The 24,208-nt window shown below is 36.4% G+C and overlaps 1 protein-coding gene across 1 annotated transcript in view; it reads left to right on the forward strand.

Annotated features, from left to right (window-relative positions):
- Positions 1–23,457, forward strand: part of ACSS3 (acyl-CoA synthetase short chain family member 3) — a 65,380-nt gene extending 41,923 nt beyond the window's left edge. Inside the window, exons 10-16 of the mRNA XM_062491230.1 lie at positions 4,774–4,869; positions 7,522–7,585; positions 17,415–17,496; positions 18,476–18,598; positions 22,762–22,861; positions 22,942–23,117; positions 23,392–23,457. Coding sequence (XP_062347214.1) covers positions 4,774–4,869; positions 7,522–7,585; positions 17,415–17,496; positions 18,476–18,598; positions 22,762–22,861; positions 22,942–23,117; positions 23,392–23,457 — 707 coding nt within the window. The remainder of the gene's footprint in view (positions 1–4,773; positions 4,870–7,521; positions 7,586–17,414; positions 17,497–18,475; positions 18,599–22,761; positions 22,862–22,941; positions 23,118–23,391) is intronic.
- Positions 23,458–24,208: the final 751 nt, after the last annotated feature.

Genomic DNA, 24,208 nt, shown 5'->3' on the forward strand with positions numbered 1-24,208 from the left:
AAAAAATCCACTATTTCAGCAGCATGGCAAGCTGTTATGTTCAGGAATATGAGACACAGTCTAGAAATTATAATGTATCAAGAATGTGAGTGGAACAGAGTCAGCAAGTGGTAGATTTTCATCTTGAAAGTCATCTGTTAATTCAGAACTGTTTATTTTGATTGAACTTGACTGTTGATTGTGAATGAGCAAGAGAGTTTTGAGCTCAAAAGCTACTAGCTGTTGCTTTGCATAATGTGGCAGAGCACAGCTTCTGCAAGTCAGGCACATGGGTAGGTGGAAACTTTCTGATTAATAAAGTCAGGCATACACTTACAGACTCCCCTAGCTACTTACAGGAGAGTGCACCTTTTGCTTCTGGATCTGCAGCACCTTTTCTGGCATAAGAATTGTTTTCCAAGGTGCAAATGCAAAATAGTGCATGTGTCAGACTATTCATTAGATGTCCAATTTATACAGAATATTTCAATAATATTGAAATAGCTTTATAATAATATCACTCACTTACTGGTAGAGTGGGACATAACAAAGATGGTCACATCTGTGAGTATTGAAGACCATTTCTTTACATTAGCCCTTATTCTGAAAAGAAGAAGCGTAAGAAGGGACTTGGGACTCTTGAACAGCCTTGATTTTAAGGCCATCTCTCAGTAACTCTGTCTTCTCTGTCTCAATGAAGAGCTTTTCATTATTCGCAGAAGTACGCCATATTGTTTTCATTATAACTCAGAGCAGATGTTGAATACATTTACCAGACTAGTTGTGAAATGTTGTTCTTCCAGTATAAAACATTGCTCTTCTAAATAGCTGTTTCACTGTCACATCAGTGTTATGGACATAAGGTGTTATGCAGAAAGGAAATTGGTTTTATGATCTGGTTGTCCCTGAAAAACCTTCCACAGCTGGAGGGTGAGCTAACTTGGTAGCTTAGTGAGTGGACAGTTAACGGGCAAATGTTTGATAAAGAGTCTGTAAGACAAACCTACTATTCTGTTCCTTGTATTAAAAATATGGAAGTTCCTAAAGTCTTCAGCATTAGAAATGTCTAGGTGCTGTGCATTAATTTCAGAACTCTTCAACTGTAAACAAATGAGTATTAGGTAAGGAATGTCTGTTCATATATGCAGAAACCTGATTTAAGGGAGAGGTGGAATACCATGTACACTTGGCAGGTGTTATCCTTCTTTAGACTGTTACTGTTTCAACTTTTCAGACCTGCATCTTGTAACCTGCGCATAGATCCTGACTTATATTGTGAAGAAACCAACCTTAATTGAAACCAAAGATTCATAAGCAACTTTATTTATTGGAAATCTATAATAAAGGGCCACACAGCATTTGTATTACACATAATTGTTAAGGAAAATATATCTTTCTTACTTAAAATCCTGTGTTCTTCTGAACAGTGATGATTTCTTTTCAGGGGGATTTGGAATTTAATTCCCCTTTCAACTCAGACTATTTTCTTGGTGATAAAAAAAAGTTGTCCTAGAAAGAGGCAGTTGTTTCCTAATAGGTTTGGGAAATTGATATTTCAGTCTACCATCCTGTTTGAAAGATATATGTTGATTTCCCAGGAAATGTACAGCACAAAGCTTCACGCTGTCCTTTGACAGTACTCCTTTGTGAATCTGCATTGAAAGGGGGTCTTTAGCATTCAGGAATGGTTAACCTAACACAAAGAGCATATGCTTTTGGGATTCCCTTTCTGAATTATTATCTGATCCAAGTACCAAAAGCCACATTTTTTTTTTCATGTATATAAAAAAGTCTTACTGGCCTGTGGGAACTGAATGTACGGCTTAGAGATTAGAGCACTGGGTAAATATGAAAATTATATATGCATTGATAATTGAAGAGACAGTAGAAGAAAGAGCAACAATTTTAAACTTTTTCACAGAGTTTTAGAACTTTTGATTCTTCAGAATAAATGGACTTCTTTCATGCTTAGTCACTGTTGTCCAAAACGCAGGTAGAAAACCAGACAAGTTAGTACAATGAAGCTTCCTTTCAAGTTTCTGTTAATTTCTTTAGGAGCATACTAGATAGTCAGGCAAACCCAAACTAATTTCCAGGAATTCTTCCTCTCCCCTTAGGGTCTTTGAATGGAGACTCTTGATGAGAAATACTTGTCAATTCCCAGTCCACACCAATATTACTGGTACATCAGGCTAACAGTGGTGCTGTATTCCCTGTCTCTCAGTAGCAAACCTAATTCCTATGTTTTGGTGATAGGAGACTATTGTTCTTGCCTAATCTGTTGTGGTAAGTTTTGTAGCTCTTGCTGTGCATTATTTAAAGCAACATGTATGCTGTGCTACCACTTTTCCTAACACAGTCAAAAAAGAAACTGTCCGTTCTACTTTCTTTTCCAATTCACCATTCCTTCTGTTCCAAGTAAAAGAGGAAAATTCTTCAGTATAAATACTGTGCAGAAAATAAAGCTCCAAAACTGTTGAATACATTTTATTTTCTACAACTTCTCACTGTGATCATGGATGTGGTATGATAGATAATTTTGATATTGTGTCACCGCTGTAACTGTAGCCTGGGTGTTCTGCATGTTAGAAGAAAATATTCGCCCATGACTGTGCAGGGAATTTGCATTAAGTAGAAGATGGATGCAGAAAGATTAGGAAATATCAAGGCTAACTTTTTTAGCCTGTCTTTATTAGCATGGAGAGTTGATAATTTTTATTCTGTACAGTTGTATTTAGGCCATAGTTTAGCTGTGCTGTAAATGCTAAACTTTCAGCTACTTACTAACACCTACTGTAAAAACATTACAAGAATCTTTAAGTTTATTTTTATTCTTGTTCTTGCTTCTTTAAGCACTTGAATAGTCACATGATTTCTAAAGTGGCAGATGAATGCTATGGAGTTTAAAAAAATTCACAGCAAAAATTACTTTTATTTTCTGATGCAAGCAACACTGAAAATAGGCTTGAACATACTGATCAGATATACAGCTGGAGACAGACCTGCTTTGTTTGCTTGGTGGCATGGACCATGAATTCCAGGCCAAGTGACCTGAGACATCATCAGAATGATAAAGTCGTGTTTTTAAAGTAAAGTCTCATCCTGTGTTCCTGCTAATATCTAAAACACCTATACTTTGTTTTCTGTGGCTCAGAGTTACAGCAGCATTTCAAAGTAATTTCTGTAGATTGTTTCCTTAGAGGGGAAGAGTGAAGAGCAACTGGGCTTTTATCACTCTTATACTCTCTGTTATATGACTTAATAGTATTTATTCTTCTATGATAACAACTCTGGTAATATAAAAATGTTATGTGAAATTAAGTATTTTAAGAAAGAGAGGAAGGTGAGAAGGGAAGGATTTCTAGCTGCCTAACTGTGGGGATAATTGCAAAGGTGTCAGCATTACTGGAAAGCACTGATAAAAACTTTCTGACACAAGTAGTGGAGAATCGCATGAGGAGTGGTGTGCTCCTCAGCCTTATAATAACAAACAGGTAATGCCTTATTGAAGACGTGAAGGTTGAGGGCAGCCTTGGCTATAGTGACCATTGTGGAATTCAGTAGAGGGCAAGGAGGAAACAGGGCGGCAAGACTGCAGTCATGGACTTCAGGAGAGGTAATGTTAACCTCTAAAGGTCTTGAAAGAATCCTGTGGGAATAGATCCTGCAGCGAAGAGGGTTCCAAGGGAGCTGATTGATATTCAGGGATCACTTTCTCCAGGCTCAAGATTTATGAATCCAGATGAGCAAGAAATCAGGCAAAGGGGGAAGAGGTCTGTGTAGATGAATAAGAACTCAAGTGTGACCAGGAAATACATGGGTGGAAGCAGGATCAGGCCACTTGGAATGAATATAGAGTTGTCAGAGTAGAAAGTAGAAATGAGAGAAGAAAGTTAAACAAAGACAAGTGCTAGATTCTGCACCTCGGATGGGGCAACTCTGGGTGTACAGGCTGGGGAATAAGAGCCTGGAAATCAGTGCCATGGAAAGAGACCTGGGGGTCCTGGTCAGTGGCAAGTTGAACGTGAGTCAGCAGTGCCCTGGTGGCCAGGAGGGACAACCCTGTCCTGGGGTACATCAGGGACAGCATCACAGCTGGGCAAGGGAGGGGATTGTCCCCTCTGTTCTGCACTGGGGCAGCCTCACCTCAAGTGCTGGGCACAGTTTTGGGTCCAACAATATAAAAAAGATTAAGTTGTAGGGAAGTGTCCCAAAGTGGGCTACGAAGATGGTGACGGGCCTTGAGGGGAAGCTGTATGAGGAGCAGCTGAGGTCACTTGGTCTGTTCAGCCTGGAGGAGGCTGAGGTGAGATGTCACTGTGGCCTTCAACTTCCTCACAAGGGCAAATGGATGGGCAGGTACTGATCTCTTCACTCTCATAACTAGTGACAGGATTCAAAGGAATGGCATGAAACTGAGCCAAGGGAGGGTTAGACTGGATGTTAAGAGAAGGTTTTTCACCCAGAGAGTGGTTGGGCACTGGAACAGCCTCCCCAGGGTAGTGGTCACAACACCAAGCCTGACACAATTCAGGAAGTGTTTGGACAATGCTCGGGCACACGTGATTCCTGGGGTGTCCTGTGCAGGGCCAGGAGTTGGACTTCAATGATATGTGGGAGTCCCAGCTCAGCATATTCTGTGATTCTGTGAATTCTAAATCTTCCATTGTTTGTCTAGTTTGTTTTTTTTTTTATTAATTTTGATGTGCTTAGCATAAAAAAACTTAGAATTAGTAAATACTGAATGGAACTAAAACCAACCATTAAGTGATAATATGTGTGCTCTCTTAATAGAATCTGGTTCTGCAATTACGGCTTCCTGCATTGGTTTGGGAAACTTGACAACACCTCCACCTGGACAGGCAGGAAAACCAGTTCCAGGATATAATGGTAAGACCATGCTGAAAATGTTACTAGGAAAAGACATTGCTTATGTTCCTGAGTAAGTGCTCCTTAATTGTCATATCTTGTAGCAAAAGAAAATTACAGTCATATTAAGGTATTTTCCTCCTTCCTGCTTTCTTGTATATTGTGGAATGTGATTGTGAATAAAAAATTCAGAGTTATCTTCAAAGAAATTGATCAACTACTTCTGCCTTTACTGTATGAAAAGGCTAGCACATACTTTGACACATTACTCATCTATACTTCTATGTGCACTTCTGCATTTCTACACAACTTGAGAGAGTTGTTAAGCAAACTGTCTTTCAGTACCTGTGGAGCATTTTTATTTCTAGCCAGGAGAAATTGGTAGGCTATGGACTAGCATGAAAAGGATGAGCACTCATTGTCTGGAAGGTAGTTGCATGTAGAGGTGCAGGTACAGGATTAAGGATGCAGAAGTATTTTAATACCTGGGAACCCTGATTTAAACACAATTTTCAAGAATTACTTGAAATCTGAAAAAGAATTACATTAAAGATCAAGTGGTCTTCAGAAAAAGTTCTCACATCTTTGGTCAGAAAGATCTAAGCTGTTATTTTCTTTTAATACATGTAAGTGGTGGTGAGCATTAAAAAACACCCCCAAATATTTTTAGCAGCTCTTGGTTTTTGCATTTACAGTTATGGCATGAAGGCGAGCAATAACTTAAAAACAACATTAAAACAAATCCGTGAAGTTTCTCCAGAGTCCTAATAAGTAGGAAAGAGTGAAAGAATGTAATTGTAATTTTTGAAAATTACTCTATATTGGCTGCTGTCTTACTGTCACACACTTACATTTGATGTTGTTTTCCTGCTCTTACTATATTTACTAGAGGAAATCATTATGCTAGTTAGAAGATATTGTGGTTGTAGTTTACACATGCAGCTCTTAATGGCTGGTAAAGCCATGTTGCAATGTGAAGACAAATTTGCAAGATTTATTTTTTTTTTTAAACACATAGAAATTATTTCCGGTTACATATTGTCAAAAAAGGACTGATTCGTTGTTGATTTTTAAGAACAAAGGGAATAAAAGTTATGGTATCAAAGTGCAGTGGCACAAGTTGCATTTAAAAGTGAGTCAAGATACTGTATTAATTTCTAGGTCTGTTGCCTTAAATCAGACATTAATACTGTGTTTTTCCCCTGATCTGCTTCAACCTTTGAAGATAATTTCAGTGCATTTTCAGAGTGAGGCAGGTCCCATATTTTGAAGAAACAAGTCAGTTCTTCAGTAATTCAGGAGTGAGCAGCATAGTATTTCACTTCCCAATTTTTTCTACATTGAAATACGCAGCTTGCCAGCAGAAGACTAAATACTGGGATTGGTACCTTAGTGTTACAGGTACAGTAAACTGATTAGATTTTACTTAGTATCATAAAAATAGAAGAGAAAACACTGACAGCTACGTAAGTGGGTCTTAGTAAAACTGCCCTTGTGTACTTGCTTGTGTCTGTGTGCTGAGCCAATGCTTCCAGCAGGCTCTTCAGTTACTTTAAAATTACCATAATCTTCGAAGGAGTAGCTTCAGCCAGAAGTAGTAAATTACTGATATTTGTGTTCTTTGAAGAGATAGGATATGATATTACTCAGGTAAGTTTTAGTAGAGTTTTTGTCAGAAGTCTGTCATCCACTTTTCCCCATTTCCTCTGGAAATTTGTAATACAGAATGTAAAATTACTTGTAGAGATTTAGATACAGCTGAACATTGCTTTCATTGCTTGGGTAGACTTCAAAAAGCATGTATTCCTTATCAGCCCAGTCTTGTCAAAGTTTTCCCTCCCTGTTTTTCTATGGTTTAGTTGCTTCACCTTATGCAATTTCATTATAGGCCAAGCTGGTATATGTCATTCCTTTCTTATGCCCACACCTTGAGAGGAAATGGATGGTTGTATTAGCTTCATTTCCCAGATAATGCACAAGAGAGGCTATTTCAGATGATTTCCTCAGAAATCTCAGAATCGGGATATGATGTTTTCACTGAAGGTGGTGGACCAGTGTCATCCAGGGAAAAGGCTTGATTTGGGAAGTCTGGACTTTGTCCTGTACTGTGAGCATTACCCTGCTGTGCAGCTTTGGGTAGTTCAAGAGTTACTTGATCTCTTCGTGATAGACTACAATGAACCTTGTTAGGTGAAGGGTATTTTTCTGAGACTCCTGAGAGCCTTTGAAAACCAGATATATTTATTTATTGTTGTTTGTCACATGAACTGGGTTAGACTTCAGTCAGCTTGGTTGTTATTTCTTGCTTATGTTTCCCACATATTTTTTATTTATATTTGACATGTATCTTAATGGTCCTTTGCTATGTGGAAGTTTAGATATTCCAGTATGAAAGCTTCTTTTACTTTTTAGTTTTGTTTTTCCCTTTTGGGACTTTGTGCTACTTCTGCTTTCAAAGCACTAGTACTATTTAAAACTTTTTGTACTTAAGGCTGAATGTTAATAAAGTTATGAGATTATCCAGTTTGGCACTCCCAAATTACTTAATTCCTTTTGTTGCTTGGTGTATAGCCATTCTAAAGTGTGACATAAGTTGATATCCATAAAGAAAGACACCTCCACCTAAAAATACACTACTAAGCTTCACTTTCCTTCCTGTATTATTTTTTACAGTCATGATTCTGGATGAAAATAAGAAACCAGTGAAGGCAAAGACTTTGGGAAATATTGTGGTAAAGTAAGAAAAATAAATTTTTATAGAAAGAGTCTTACAGTTAAAAGAAACTTCCTACATGGGATTATTGTCTTTTGACTAAAGTTTGTATAAAAAATCAGTATAATTGAAGTAATGAAAATTCAAAAGCATGTCTGTCTCTGCTACTGATACCAAACTCCCAGAATGTTTTATGTTCATTAATGTTGAAAAATTGGAGATGAAATTGTGTGAGTGAATGAGTGTGTATTGCTGGGGTTTTTTCTTAGACTACAGCAAAGTTCACCATTTTCTTAATTATCAGAGGGTTGGCATAGAATGATGCCTTTCCCTTGTGATGTATGAGCAAGATACTGAATCATTCCCTTTACTATTTTGTCTTTCAGTTTAGTGAAATAGTACAGCAGTAAAGATTGGCATGCTTTGGCATGCAGGTGTGATGCTATGTCTTCTTTCACTATCTCCTAATCCCAACTGATGCACCTTCTTAGAGTGAGAACATGTATTTTCTGTTCTCTGTAAAAAAAAAAGCAAGATGTGTCTCTGTGTTCTTTGCATGAGAGAGTGTACCAGTACTTGGACAAAATATGTACAGGAAAGGACTTCAGGAGGAAAAAAAAAAGACACCAAAACCCTGCTCTGCACCACGTAGGTGATTTTTAATACCATTAACCAGACTCCTGACAGATGAGTTTCATAAAACTCCAATATTTTTTTTCAAAGTACACCTTTCTTGGCACATTTCCTTAAATAAAAACTCCTCTGTTTAGATCACCTTTTGAACATCATTTATCTTGCCTGCTGCCTTCTCACTATTGCCAGGACCTTTCCTTACTCCTGTAACATTTTATAGGCTACTGCTCTTTACAGCCCATGCTGGCTCTGTGTTCTGGATGTTTTACAGGCTTTCAGGCAAATGGCATTTTCCTCAAACAGTTTTTTTTTTTTCCTGGGAGAGAGACACCTGCTTTGTGATGAATGTGGTAGCTGTAACCACCTTTTTTTTCAGTCACAGAAAGTAACTTCAGCTCTGAACACTTTCTAACTGCAAGCAAATACAAGTCCCAAAGGAAATGTATTAATCCATTTCTTCTGTAGTGGATTTTTTGAGAGTTGTGGTAGCTCAGTCTTTACTGCTTGCTTAGATGAATGAAAGGAAATACAAAGGTTAGTATTAACCTTCAGTGAACTGAAAATCTGTCAAAAGCTGAAGCATTGGGAAGGATGTACCAATTTTGATTAATTGTTAGTGCAGTTAGCTGAGGATTGCAGCTGGCTGAGACACATGTTCTGGGGTGAGAGACTGGAGCTGCAGATGTGCAGTGCTAGCAGTGTGGGTGGGCTGGCACACTGCTTGCATGGGAGGTGGAGTTGCTGCGGCGGGGAGGCTTTTTACTCAGCTGTACAACTGAAATAAGGCAACTGGACCGTGTGGAGACTGAAGTAGTATCACATGAATTTACTGTACTATGTGATGCAGATGTGTGTTCTCAGGATGAAGTCTGTACCCTGCCTCATTCTCAGGATCTTCAGCTAAGCCACCAGGACAGAGACGTGTAGGTTGAACTACTCTGAGTCAGCAGATTTATATTTTGGCATATTTTTCTTGCAACATGTATAAGATTGTGCATTCACTCCACTGTGGAGTATGTGCATTCATTCCATCACCAAGCACAAATATTTAATATTGCTCCAACCGTTTATAGACTTTGGTTCACAGGATCAGTAACCCAGCTCAGGGTGGAAAACTTCTTTCAGAACTCTCACCTCTATAGTGCCTGAAGCCATAATAAAACATAGGCTTGTAATCAATGGAGGGAGAAAAGATATTTTTAAAGAAAATTGTTCTTAGCTACTTAGATATTCAGATTAGTTATTATTATTTATTATATTATTCATGCCTAGCTATTCAACTAGGATAGAATAAATCACCTTCCAGATGTGTTCATGTCTCTCCAGTGCCTGCAGGAGTGTCACAGTTGGCTTTAGGGTATGTACTTAGTCTTATCTACCAAAAACAGGAGTGGAATGTACTCCATCTTTAGCAACTCTGCCAAACGAGTTGAAAGTTAGACTGACAGGTAATGTTGGAATATGTATGCATACATTTTTGAGTTTTACTGTCTTTAAATGCCTTTAAGTGCCAGGGTGATATTACCATATTAGAAGATTCTGTTTGGGTTTAATGTCTACCTCTTCTAGCCAGAATTTATCTTCCCTAATGTTGCCTCACATTTAGATGTTTTCTCAAGGGATTACAAACGTGTTAATATATTGATTTTTGTTTAATTTGTTTTGTTTTGTCTTGTCTTGCTCAGCATGACTTTTGCTGCAATCAAATAAATTGATAATGAAAAGGGAGAGATTTTTTGTTTGTTTTGTTTTGGTTTGGTTTTTTGCAATGTATCACTCAAGAAAGAGTAATCCCACAGGGATACATAGACATTTTATCATGTCTGTGTTTATTGTATTGTTTATTTTATTTTTTGATTAAAACAAGGTTTCATGATATCTTCCTTCAAAGAAATAATTTCTCTCTTTAGCAGTCTTCTACATGTACAGACCCTTTGAAATAGTGGGGATGATCCTTTTCACTAGCAATGTTTGTCAGCCCAGAGCATGTCGCCACAGCTGGAAGAAAATAGGGGACTCAGGATAGTTCTATTATTCTGTCATACACTCAGCAGTAAAATATGAAAAACACAGGGATTTGCTTCATCTGTAGCATAGGTGAGTTGAGAAATGCTCTTCAGTATTTCTTGGAGAGTGTCCATGCACTGCTTACAATGCCAGCTGTGTGGAAGTGGTAAACTGCTGCTCTTGGTTGTTTTTATCCCATATTAAATCCTGGTAAAGACTTTGGGGCTGCTTGACTCCTGCAGTTTTCCTAAGTACAGGATTTAAAATATGTATTCTTACAGCAGAGCTTTAAATTTTAATTTCATGCTGCAGGAATCAGAACTATTCTAGAAAGGTAGTTCTTACATCTAATTACTCCAACTTGCTGCCCCAAGTATGTTCTTTACTTTTCTGGTAAGTGATACCTCTTCTGTTTTTAGGGGTTTTTTTTGGTTTTTTTTTTTTTTTTTTTTTTTGTTTGTTTGTTTGTTTGGGTTTTTTTTTCATGTAACCATAATTTCTACCCTTTAGATAGATTATTCTTGGATAAAAGCTATCATAAATACATAGTTTACTTGGTCAATGTAATAATATTTCTATTTCACAAGTCTTTCAGGATAAAGTATTTGAAAGGAGTGTCACAACATTTGTGATATAGGGACAATGGAAAATATAGGTAACTGCAGATCATGATGGTGGGCTTGTATGAATTGGTTTTTAAATTTATATGTAGTTCTTTCTGAGCTAGTATTATTGGACATGAAAGATTCTGAGAATTTATTCTGAAATGAAAATGATAGGAGTAGTGACTTCATTTCCATTAGCAAGACCAGTCTGGTTTATTGGCACACTTCTGCTTGCATTGTTCTGGCCTGCCTGTAATTAATGCACACTTGAAAATGTGTATGTATATATATAAGTTTGATTAGCCATAAGAATTTTCTAGGTTGTTATAAGGAACATTAACAAAGAGAAATCCCATGCAAATTCTAGTTTTCATCTTGTACATTGAAAATATCACAAATTCATTATGTTTATTTTTTTGAAGCAGTCATCAGCAGTGTCTCATAGCCAGCATCATTCTTTATATTCACCTACAACAGGACTACATTTGCCTTGTGCTTATTCTTCCGAGAGTGGTGACTGCCAGCAAATTTGCTTCTAGACTCTAGTTACATTCTAGACCCTAGTTACACTTTCTCTAGTGTTTATATAGTTAATTTTGTATCATAATAATGGAGTTTTGAAGGGTATTTGCAAGTTTGCTTTAGTGATCTCCACTGCATGGAATCACATAAATAAGTTCCATATTCAGCAGGAGGTGAGACAATGTAGTTACATCATACAGTGATTCTGAAACACTTTAGCTGCACTTAATTGCAGTTAAGAAAAGTGGCTGCATGAGAGGCTCTGTAAATTACTAATGTTCTGGAATTTTTTTTGTGTATTTGGAACTAATGAAGGAAGAGGAAACAAATCACAATGTCTTAAAAGAGTTAGGGTGTTTCAAATGATGACCCACTCCATTGTAATGAGTACAGTCATGAAAAACTTTATGTACAATGGTGCAAAAACTAAAATACATTAAAATATTTATTCATTATGGATTTTAAATAGTCAATATTTATAAAGATATAGTAATTATAAAGTCACAGCTTTTTATGATTATACATTGAAAATTAGACAAAGAGAAACATGACTGTACTTCCAAAGCAAATACCTTAGAGTGAATATCCTTTAGTGGAACAGGTGTTATTCAAAGTAAGCAACCCATTGACAGTTTTCCTATTTGTGGTAATGTGTTCAATATTTATACAGTATTTAGTGAGCATATAAATGTTCAATAAAAAAGTTTATTCATTCAGTATTTCTTACAGTGTGTTAAAAAGAAAGTCAGCATCTGTGTGGAAGGATGAAGCAACATGAAGCCAGGATTGTAATCATTGTAATACTCAATAGAATGCTAACCAAGAGAGCTTAAAGGAAAGAAAAGGAAAAGAAGAAGATGTAATCTTCTGCAGCACACTTTAGTACCTTGGTATTTCCTTAAAATAACTGAAATAAGGTCTTGTAAGGTTTGATTAATCAACATTTGGGCATTCCATCTGGGATACGCCTATGGGAAAAGTCACAGCTCTCTGTGCTCTCCCACTGCCCAGGAAGAAAAGGAGGCAATGACAATGTGTTCTTATAAGCAAGGGCTATACTGCTAGGTAAAGTGAAAATTTGCTAGATCTGTAAGATGAAGGGCCCTAGAAAGCATTGACTTTCCAAGGAGCTTTTTATGTTACAGTGGATAAACCTCTGGATACACAGGATCTTTGAATGAAAGATAGCCTCTAGTGTAACTAAGCAGGCAATATGATTCCTTGTTACTCAGCAGGGAAACTGAAGAGGAGCCAACATTTCTGTCTGTGGATGTGTGTTAGTACATCCATTGATGCATTATACTTGGTTCTAATGTCTGTATTTCAAAAAACTGTTGAAAAAAGTGACTGGATTTTGGGGAAGATACAAATGAGAGTGATCTGAGTGCTGGAATCCGTGCAGTATGAAAACCTGTGGTGTGTAACTCGCCCAAGATCAGTTAAATAGCAGCTTTTCCAAGACCAGGACATATTCAGAGGACAAAATAATCTCTGAGAGATGGCTATTTAATGTAGCATAACGAAATTGGAAGCTGAACCTGGATGCATTCAGATGAGAAATAAAACACTGTTTTAGCAGTGAATTTGGAATAAATTATTGGGAGTATGGTGGTTTACGTTGATATTTTTAGGTCTAACCTAGATACCTATTTTAACCAAAAGTTGTGGGGTTGAGGCAGGATTTAGTAGATGGCATCTTTCAGCCTGTGCTATATGGAGGGTCAGTTAAAATAAAGAACCTGTGCAAAAGATTTATTTTCCTAACAGCTTTCTTCATGTTTATTAGCTTTGTCTTTACAGATAAAACAATAAGTAGGTCTTCCAGTGTGAGAGCAATTTGTCCAAAGATGCTTTTTCTAGCAGATCTCTGGCTGAGTACATGTAAATACCATTTGAACTTACTTCAAAATTTTTCCAAGCACTTTCACAAGTTTTTGATGGCTTTTTCTCTTTTCCCACTAAAGCAAAATCCACACTGAGATCACTTTTATGACCCCTTTCAGCTAACTGAATGAAGTAATAAAGTAATATTCATGCAGACTGATAAACGTTCAAGGTCCTCTACTTCTTCTCCACCCTTTTCCTGTATTGTTGTTCCTGGAGTATGAAAAAGCTTCTAGATGCTTTTCAGACTTGCACTCAGAACTTTTTGTTACATTGATGTTTATGCACAACACTACATAAATGCTGAGTAATAATTATAGCTGCCAGTCAAGATTATTTTGTTCCATTCAGAAACCCAAACTCATTTAACAGTGGCTTATATTTGCTTTGACTGGCTGTAATGAATAGCCTCAGAGTATCATTGCCTTCCATAAAATAAAAGGATGACTTTTCTAAATTATAGCAAGGTAATTCTCTAATATTTTTTTATTTCATTTCAGAAATCTGCTTTTCTATGCAAATTCTCCTTTGAGTTGTCTTTCTATAATTGCTTGGTTCCATTAAGAAGGAATCTTATACTATTTTGATGAGTGACATTCTGAAAGGATGTGCTATGTGGGAATCAGATTTCTTGGGCTAAGCTAAAGGTGGACTGTTCTGTGAAACGTCTACCACCGTCGTATTAAAAATAAATTAACTGTGAAACAATGCTTAAAAAAAACCAAATAATGATTGTGATTTAAAATTCTGTACTAGAAACCAGTTCCTGTTAAAGTACTTCAGGGGTTTTTTTTGTGGTGCTGTCAAGCTCATTTATCTTAGTCTTTCCAATTTATAATGAAACTACCTGCTTATCTTTTTAAAATGTAGCCAGAATGAATCTTTGTTAAATGAACCCATATGGTTTAAATCATTAATTTACACAGTTTTCCTAGTTTCCCTGATGCTGTTTTAAATTTATTCAACCTTTAAATGAGAAATAGGCCTGGATCTGTATTCTTGTACCTTAACAATTTTAATCTTGCTTTGACTGGAGTAAATGGCGAATAGCATAATTTTTACTGCTGTTACTGTGATGGTAGCAGATAGCTAAAGAAATACAGTAAATATATCCCAAAGGGAAACCAAGCAGAGCAACTTCTTTGTATATTGTGGAAATGATAATGGAGGAACCTACATGCACCTGTCTTGGCCTTCTGTGATCCTGTCCCTTGTGAAAGGAAAGCAGGACTATCTGAGGGGCAGTCATGCTTACTTATGCATACCTGGAATTTTTGGTCAATATATCTCTTAGTAAAGATATTGCCAGAAGATCTTGAATATCAACTCAGTTTTTACACAAAGAGGCAACAGTTTTTAAATGCTGAGTTATTGTGGGTGTGTGTTGCATTTTCTAGGGGAAAAAAGACCCGAATCAAAAATCTTTGTTGTTGTTGTTTTGTTTTTGTTTTGTTTCTGTTTTAATGGAGGGGTTGATAAAAACAAGAGATGTCTGTTTTCAGGTTGCTCTGATTTTTGGACCATCTCATTTTTTTCTCTTCTGGCTCTTTGCATGTAATTACAAAATTATGATCCACTTTTGCTCCCTTCGGAATTTATGGCAGCATTCCCCCTGACAGCAGTGGTTTGGACTTATATTTGGCTCTGGGCATTTTAATTCTGACATCCTGACAAAATTTCAATACATATAATTATGCTCTGGCAAGCTGATTTCTACCTTTATAAATTTGTGCTTACACAGAACCTAGAAATTCTTCTCAGTCATGATGCCAAGAACTCTGCTGTCATCAAAGAATTGTATGTGCCTATTGCTCTGGAATTAATCTACCTGAAAGATTGACGCATGGAAGAGGGCATTCACTTTTTCTTAGTGGATGAATGGTGTCTTAACTGCAAGTCATCTTTCACAGAAAGATGGAAGCACATTTTCAGATGTTGTCAGTATTGTGCTATGATATGTACTGTAGAGATACTTGTGGTAGCCTCTAATTTAGCAGTCTGGTTTCCACAGACTGACAAAATATGCTCCATGGATGTGTTTATCAATACGATTTTCCTTAAAAAACTCAACAAACAAGCAGGAACCCCCCCCACCAAACTAGAACATGAGACACCCCGGTCTCCCTGTCTGGAAAAAAATCCAAACAAGGACAAGAAAACTAAATGGTGAAAGTGAGGGTTGTATTTTTGGTGATATGTTCCAGACTTCTCTGTTTAGATTTTTAAACAATGACAGAAAGGAAAATGCTTTTCTAATTTCAACAATAAAACTACTTTTTTTCTATTCAGTGACTAACTGTAAAGTGCTGAATAGAGCTGTGGGGAAATTAAGTACTTTATCGGTATGAATTGTTCATTCTCTTCCATGGCAGAGATGTTTCAGACTGCTAAATAAATTTGAAGTGCAAAATTTGCAATGACTGAGGCCGTTATGAATTGCTGTACTATTAGCAACTAGGCAACAACCATAGTAACTGCCATTCTCTGGTGGCTTTTCTTGAATCTAAACAAGAAATTTTTTTTTCCTATTAAATGCATGCATACACAAACACCAGGATCAATATATTGTTTTTTAAATCTTTTTTTCCAAGGCAGGCACTCCATGAGTCATGTTTTTATATCACAGAGACACTATTGAGCTTGAAAGGCTTTAAATAGGATAGTGAATTTCTTCCAGATGGGCAGAAGCCAACCTGCCCTCCTGAACTCTGGGTAACTACCTGGGAAGTGTCTTGACATTTCTGGCCATACCTTAACCGTACTTTCAAGGAATGTGATGTATGGGATGTGTTGATCCAGAACCCTTAGAGAAAAGGCAGTAATTTTTATAGTAGTATGTTCTATTGTGCCTGACCTTAAGTAAGCTGAAAAAACTAGGATTGTAGAAAATCAGGCATTCAAATCAGTATTGGATTATATGACCTTTTCAGTGTAGTTTGTACTATTTTTACTATAGCTAGGATTTTTTAAAGAGTGTTTGTGTGTCTCTCTCTCTCTATGTGTGTATATATATATATATGTATAAAAAACTATAACTATTCTTTTTGTAAGTGTAATGTTAGAAATGTACATGTCACAGAGCTGGCGGCGCCTGTTCTTGTGACTGACATTCATAAGACTTGTAGTGACACCAGAATTGCTATGTTGCAGAGAACTATTTCACTGCTAGAGATGTTGCCTTCTGGTGTCACAGGGATACTATCAGTAGAAAATAAAATACCTCTGGCTAAATATTCGCTAGTTAGCAATGCAGGCAATATACTAGTAAAATCTGTAATGGTGCATTTATGATTTTATCTAAATAACTATGTTTGATCATTCTTTCTCTGTTATTAGGGGCAAACTTCATAAAATCTATGTTGATATGCCTGAATATATACCTCTCAGGCAGTTAAAGAAATCTGCGTTTGACCCTGTCAGAACTTTGAAGAAAGAAACAAGCATTTTGTTAGCTGAGGTTTCTCAGCTCTCCTCTGACAGATATGTATGTGAAGTGTCCCATATTTTCTCATGCCCATATCATTTACTGAAGAAAGGGTGTTTAGTATGTATTCAAAACTCAACTAATGAAGCAATCCAGAATTTTGCAGCTTTAAATACAATTATTTTAGAAAGTTCTATTAGTGACTTGTATCAATATAATTTTATAGAACTTCTCCAGTGTTTCCAATAGTATTATGCACAGTTTGAAGAGAAAGCATTTTTATTCAGATTCTCATGATTGAAGTCCTTTGACTTTTATCTTTTTACAGAAACTGAAGATCTGTGTGTCTTATAATTCATCAGTCTATGCATATGTGAGTGTGTGTGGGTGTAAGAGAAAGAGAGACCTGTATTGCAGTTGCCTATATCATAGTATAGATACACAAATTTCAGACAGATATTTAATCTGTAGAAATGTTAAAAGTGCTGTTAACATATTTATAGTACAGTATATAGTGTTTACTAAACCAAATGTTATTTTACTGAGGTGCTTGTATTATATAAAATGTATAGTCTGGATACCATGCCGAGCTGTATGTATTTGATGACAATAATATGCAGCCTTTTTTATCGGTTATCAGCATGCTATTAAGCTGAACTGTTTTCTGATTGTGTGGACAGTGATTATTTATCTGAAAACAATGTATGAATGGAGAGCATGAGTTGTATTAGTTATATCTATTTTTCTTACTACTTCCCTCTTCTCACTTCAATTTAAGGTTGCCTTTGCCTCCTGGAGCATTCTCAGGTCTTTGGGAAAATCAAGAAACATTTCAGAAGTTGTATTTCCAAAAATTTCCAGTAAGAACTATGAAATCAATTATTTAAACTTCTGGTAGTGCTTCAGAACTGAATGAAAATTGATTTAACCTGGGAAGCAGTTTATCATAAATTGTCATAATTTCATTGGAGATCTTTGATATATGTATATATAATCAAAACCATTTCAAGATAAATCCTTTTTCACCTATTATTTCAGCTCTTAGGTATGCTTTTGTTTTTTTTTTAAGATCTGAAACAGAATAAGTAAATCATAAGCTTCTGAGCCAAAAAAGTAATTTCATGTCATTTAATCTAAGATATAAACCTTCAACCTTACACTAGTACAACTTCAAATACACTCCTCCTGTTGGCATACAGCCATGCTAAGTTGATATCACTCCAAAATGCACACTTGTCCATTGTGCATCTGAATACACTGGAGGCTCTTTGCTGCATTGGTTATGTTTCCTTGTCAGCTGAACTATGCAAGTGTTGGCCTACTTCTTTTCTTGTAGAAATAGGTAGATTGGCCCTATACAAATGTTCAAAATGGAAGATTTGGCTCAGTGAAAGTAAATGAGTGAATTGGTAACGCAAATTATTTTCAGCGTGCAGTTGCATTGTGATGACAGTGTATGTTTGGATACAGCAAACAGGAGTATCCTTAGGAGCAATTTGTCAGCTGTCATTATATTGCAGCAATTCCATTCTCCTTGTGTAAATCCAGACAACATCTGACTCCAAGCTGTTGGGGATCAAAGTAAGTGGAGTTGGAAAAAAGTCAGGGTTTAATAAAGACAAGCTGCTTTCTGGAAAGGGAGATGCACAGGATAATATGATACAAAAATGGTGACAAATATTACAGAATTAAATCGTTCAAGCACCAAAAGAATATATAATTTGAAACAGGTCTGGTTGGTTTTTTATTTATTTTTGGGTTTCATGGTAAATTATCATGAAACTCTGGTAGTTTCATGTACTAGTACTCTGACTTTATTTCTCATTGTGTTGTATTTAGGGATATTATGATACTATGGATGCTGGTTATATGGATGAAGATGGCTATCTATATGTCCTGTCTCGAGCTGATGATGTGATCAATGTTGCTGGACACAGAATTTCAGCAGGTGCGATTGAAGAGGTTAGCACTGTCTGACAACAAAATAGAAGAGTGAAAGATGAATAAAGCAAGCTGAGACTGAAAATCCCACCTTTCATCACATCTTACATCTCAAAAACTTGCACAGAAAGATCTTTCCTTTTCTTTCTGTTTTGTTTGCATTTTCATTGGTATTTCTAACCAAAACATTTCCTATTTCAGGTTCTTCCTTTTAAGATACTTTCCAGAAACAACAAATCTAGTCAATAATATGCAGTTTGTAAGGCAGGCATCTTTTGGTATTTGAAGGTGGAGTTAGGGGGTATGGTGGGAAGCGTAGCTTTTAGTTCCAATAACACATTTATTTGGGAATACATTAGGATAGTGTAGTGTCAGACAGGCAGTTTCACCAGCTACTGTAGTTACTTAGGAGTAGAAACTTTTTTACCTAAAATACTATGCTCAGTGTTGGCTGACTACTTTCTTTTTTTTCAGAGGTTCACGTTCAGTGCTTTTTTTTGATTGAAAGACTTCAGAGTTTGACAGCTTTTTTTCTCTTACTGTATGAGCAGTGCTAAATGAACAATTACAATTTCTTAAAAAACCCCTGTTAGATTGAAAGTCATTAATGTAATACCCATGCTACTCAAAAAAGTTGAAAATAGCAAAGTTCATAATCATATCTGAATTCCATATCATTATTCACTCACCTTTCTGGAGTCACTGATTGATTGCCAATTACAAATTTCCCTGATGACATTGCAGTTGCTTATTCAGGGAGTATAGGAAAAGGTGTGCTGGGCAAGAGAAAAGTATGCTTTTAAGAACTCTGAACTTAACTGTTCACTGAACCAGAAACTAATCTGTGAGTCATTTTTTGGTTTATAATGTCTCTTATTCTAGTGACTATTTTATTTTGAAGGCTAGAAGACTTAGAAGAAAATAGAAGAAATTCTGATTCCACAGAAGTGAACAAGTTCACATAAAATAAACATTAATCCATCAAGGGAGCTGAAACAGCTGCTGCCCTGACTTGGGTCTATGGAGATATAAAGGTGCTTTCAGTCTGCTTAAACCTCTTCCACTTAGAAGTAGTTTTTTATGTTCCCTTACTAAAGCACAGCAGGAATCTCATCCCCACCCCTTACTGCTCTACTGCGCATGGGCCGAGCTGGGCATTTTCTTTGCTTCAGCCTGAATCTGAAGCTGTTGTAATGAATTATGAATTGAATCACCTCTTCTGCTGTATTACCTTTGGATCCATCATACTGAGCTCAGCATCTCTGTTTTTCTCCCCGCTAGTTAGGTCTTTCCCCTAGAAACATAATGTTTCATCACTGTGACATTCTAGAAGCTTTTCACAACAAAGCTAAAAACCAAGAGTGATTTTAGTGCATGCACAGCAAATTGCTAGCTACATGGGAAAGTGTTAAGGAGGACCACAATTAGCTCCTCAGTAAGATCAGTAGATACAGAATTAGAGATCAATTGAATCACTATGTAATTGTTGAGCAAGTAAGTTATCTATATTTACTTTATAGCTGCATTACAAGTTTATCAAGCTTTTCCTTAGTGCTTTGACTAAGTGTTTTAGCTCTGTTGTGTTCCACACAATTAGTTTCTCTGTGTCATATATCTGTTAATACTATTGGAGCTCCATGTTTACTGCAATGCAGTAGATGTTGCAATTTACCTGGCTAATCAGTGAATGGTGGCCTCATCTTGATCCACCCCTCTCTTTGGTCTGTAAATCTGTGGTGTCCTTTCTTGCCCCTTCCTGGAAAAAAACCCAAAAAAACCAACAAAAAACTCCCAAACAAACAAACAATAACAACAAGAAAAAACAAACAAAACCCCAGCTGAATCACATTTTGACTATTTGAGGCAACAGACTTGAAACTGAGAACTGAGGAATTTATCTTGAGAAATCCCTTTCCCCTTATCATGATGTTTCTGGCTTTTTGACAAAGGCATGTCAAAAGCATTTATCCAGTCAAAAGACTGAAGAAAAATCCTACAATAACTACACTATTCCAGATAAGCATAAGACTTAGGAATAAGCGATAGACTGGAATGACAAAAGCAAGGTACAGCAAAACAATCTGGCAACATTTAAGTCTCCACCTTAGGAGTCCTTTTGATGCCTGGTAGGTAATTATGATATTTGGCCAGTTTACTGTAGATTTTTTTCTTTGTTCCTGTGGAAAACAGTATTTACTGTGGTTGTAGACTTAATAGTCTACTTTCCCATAATTCATTATCTTTTTCTTTCCTGATTTTATTGGGGCTTTTTTGGTTATATATGCCTCTCAGGTTTCTGTGGCCATCATCAAGAAGTTAGAGCAGGAAAAAATGGGTATTTATAGCAGGAAAGGGAATGCATTACTGAGGCTCTAGCCTGTAAGTGACCAAAATGCATTAAGTGTATGTGATGCCTTGAAACCCTGAAGGGATTTGGACTTGTATAAAATTAATTCCTATATGATTTGTTAGTGTGGATACAATGACTTTTGGATAAAGAAGGCTGCCTGTGAATTCAAATGCATTTGTGTATATTCAGCTTTTTGAGGCTGGCTCTTCTGCCCTTCTAATACTGGTATAAGCCTGGTGCACTACTCTATACGTAGCTTGTGCACATCCTATCTAATTCCTGTGAAAAATAATCCCGTTTCAAAAAGCTGTGCATTAATGGTCATACTTCTGTATTTTGATAGAGCATGCATCTACTGTTAGGTAAGTGTTTTGCATTTGCCTTTTTTTCTGGCATAGGACATTTCGAGGATCATATTTGTGAAATGAGTATAACTTTTGACAAAGTGTGCTAGAAACACATTGAGCAGTTTTCTTTTGCTAAAAACTACTTGGTGTGTGCTGTACTGACCTTGACACATGGAGTCAGTTTCTCCTTCCCGTTTTGACTATAAAGGCTAAGGATAGTGAAATCTGTTTTAAAAATGGGTTATCATAGACCTTTTGAATTGTTCCTTCCCCCAGGTCATATAAGAGCCTTAATCGGAACAACAGTGATTCAGCTTTCCATTCTTTCACTTTTTTTCCCTGTCTTCTCAGTACTTTTCTAGATTTTCTCATTCTCACATGATTGTATGAGTAGCCAATGCAAATGTGGTATTCCTACTTAATAAAAACAACCAAAAAGTGTCTGTATTCCTAAAACCCACTGCCTTTGATTTTGGCAACATAGTAGGTGAAGTTCAGTTATTAGAAGGCACATAGCCTTTGTATGCACAGATAAATTACAAGCACAATCACATTATGTGGCTTCTGTGTAGGGTCAGGTTAGGTCCTCCTTGTTGAGACAAGAGCACTGAAAAGTGGTGAAAGAACTGTTGACAGCAAAATGCCCCAAGGCACTTTGAAAAGAGACAGTTGCTTTGGAAGAGGATTCACAACTGTTGACATCTTAAGGCCAGCTTTGTCCCAGACTTGGTGACATACATCTTGGTATGTACTGAGACATCTCCGTGGCTGTTTTCCTGGAAGTGAGTACCTCAGCTGGCTAATTGCAAGCTTACTTTCTTTTTCCTAAAAAAGAGTTTGATATATTTTATCAATGTGATGTGTAAACATGTAGTAGGAAGGAAGGATGCTCTGGTTTAATTCCGTTTTTTTGTCTCAGGAGGTTGACCCCTAATGTTTCCAAGAGAGTGAGCTGAGCTAGGCTGGCTGCAATCTGAGGCTGGGCATGTATTTGGCCTTGGTTGAAACTATGCTTTTACAGCAGCAAAGAATGAAAAAGTAGAGTCAGAGAAAATGAACCAATACAACTTTGTAAGTCTGTAGTAGGAGTTTTTCTGTGGTTTTGGTCCTTACTCCCTGCATTTAAGTCCCATGTTAATCATAATGTTAAACAAATGTTTGTTCCAGCAGAGATGTCACTAACAAAAGCAAAGACATGATAACTCTCACAAAGCTGTAAGGAAATTACCTATGGTTTGTTAAATATTTCTATTTCATGCTGCTAAAGTTTTTGTTTCTTCTGTGTGTTTGAAAAGCATGTGTGAGTATATATGAAAATATATACACATGTACATCTTCAACACATGTAATTGGAATCCTGATGTGTACTGACCTTTTGCTGTCAAAATGTAAGAGAAAGACTATGTTTTTTGCTCATACCATACCATTTTTTTCAGTGAAATGTTATCTGTTATTAGTTCAGTTTAGTATTCTTTTCCATCCCTCAGTGTATTCTCTTCCATCCCGCTGTGGCAGACTGTGCTGTTGTGGGCCAGGAGGATCCTTTAAAAGGACATGTTCCATTTGCACTGTGTGTACTGAGACAAGGTGAGAACTCACTGATAACTGATGTCACTAACACTTGCAAAAGTCTCAGAAAAGATAAAGGATTCTACCTTCTTCACTAGGTATAAAGACACAAGACAGTAAGATTTTGGAAGAGATTGTTGAGCGAGTTCGGACTAACATTGGTCCAGTAGCAGCTTTCCAGAAGGCAATGTTTGTGAGACAGCTACCAAAAACACGCTCTGGCAAGATTCCACGTTCTGCTCTTTCTGCACTCATCAGTGGAAAGCCATACAAGGTAAGTTAGAGATGTTTGTTTCATTGAATTAGGCACACATGCAGATCCAAAGGCACAACATGATGGTTTTGATCCTCTTGACTGCTCTGCAACTTTTCTGTGACTTCAGGTTGTACTTCATATTTTACTTCTATTGCAGATTATCCAAAATAGTTTCATGTTTCAGTGCTTTACAGATGCTTTTTTCTTGGTTGCTTTTGAAGTATAAATTTAGAAGAATCTCTGAATGAACTTCTTATCTTCTATCACATGCTACTGTATTCTTCCTTTTCAGATAACACCAACAATTGAAGATGCTAATGTGTTTAAACACATTGAAGAACTGCTAAAGAAAAAATAAATGAGATAATACATAATAACAAGAATTTCAAATTTTCAAGTATACAAAGAGGCTTTTTTTTTGGTTTGTTTGTTAAGAATACCACATTTTAAAAACAAGTAATGATTTTGGACTGAATGTTTTTACTGCATAAATGTTACTGTGTTTATCATTTTGCCACAGCCACTGACACACAGTAAAGTCTCCGCATGTTATCAATATATGCTGGTTATTAATCTGGCTAAGAATTGCAAATGTAGCTCATTAATTGCTGTAGTCATTAAGAGAAGGTGTCATTGGGTTATCCATCTTATGTGGTGTCATCTGTTATTTTATAATGTGACCAGTAACTTTTGTTTGGCTAAAGCAGCTTACAAAAGGTAAAACATGAACAAAGGACAGCAAAAAAGGAATTTGATTGTGAAAACTGTTGCAGACATAAATTCTTCTTACTTGTAAATTACAAGCTCTTGTCTTTTTGATTTTCCTAAAATTAAAAATTTTAATATTAGTTCTCTTGATTCTGTTTTCTTTTTTATTCCCCTAAGTCTTTCTGCTATAAATTAGATCGCTATAATTTTTACTCAGTAATTTTCTGAAGAGTATTCTTTGTAAAATGATAAATAATTTCTGACTTTCAGATCTGTGAAAATCTTGATTTTTCCACAGTAATAGTCAGAAAACCCCATGTAAATGAAAAATTAAATAAAGGCAGGCATTTACCCTTTCCATTTTCTGGTTGTGTTTGGTGTTTTTTTTTTTTTTTTTTTGT

The sequence above is a fragment of the Cinclus cinclus genome, chromosome 4, assembly GCF_963662255.1.
Source record: "Cinclus cinclus chromosome 4, bCinCin1.1, whole genome shotgun sequence".
NCBI lineage: Eukaryota > Metazoa > Chordata > Aves > Passeriformes > Cinclidae > Cinclus > Cinclus cinclus.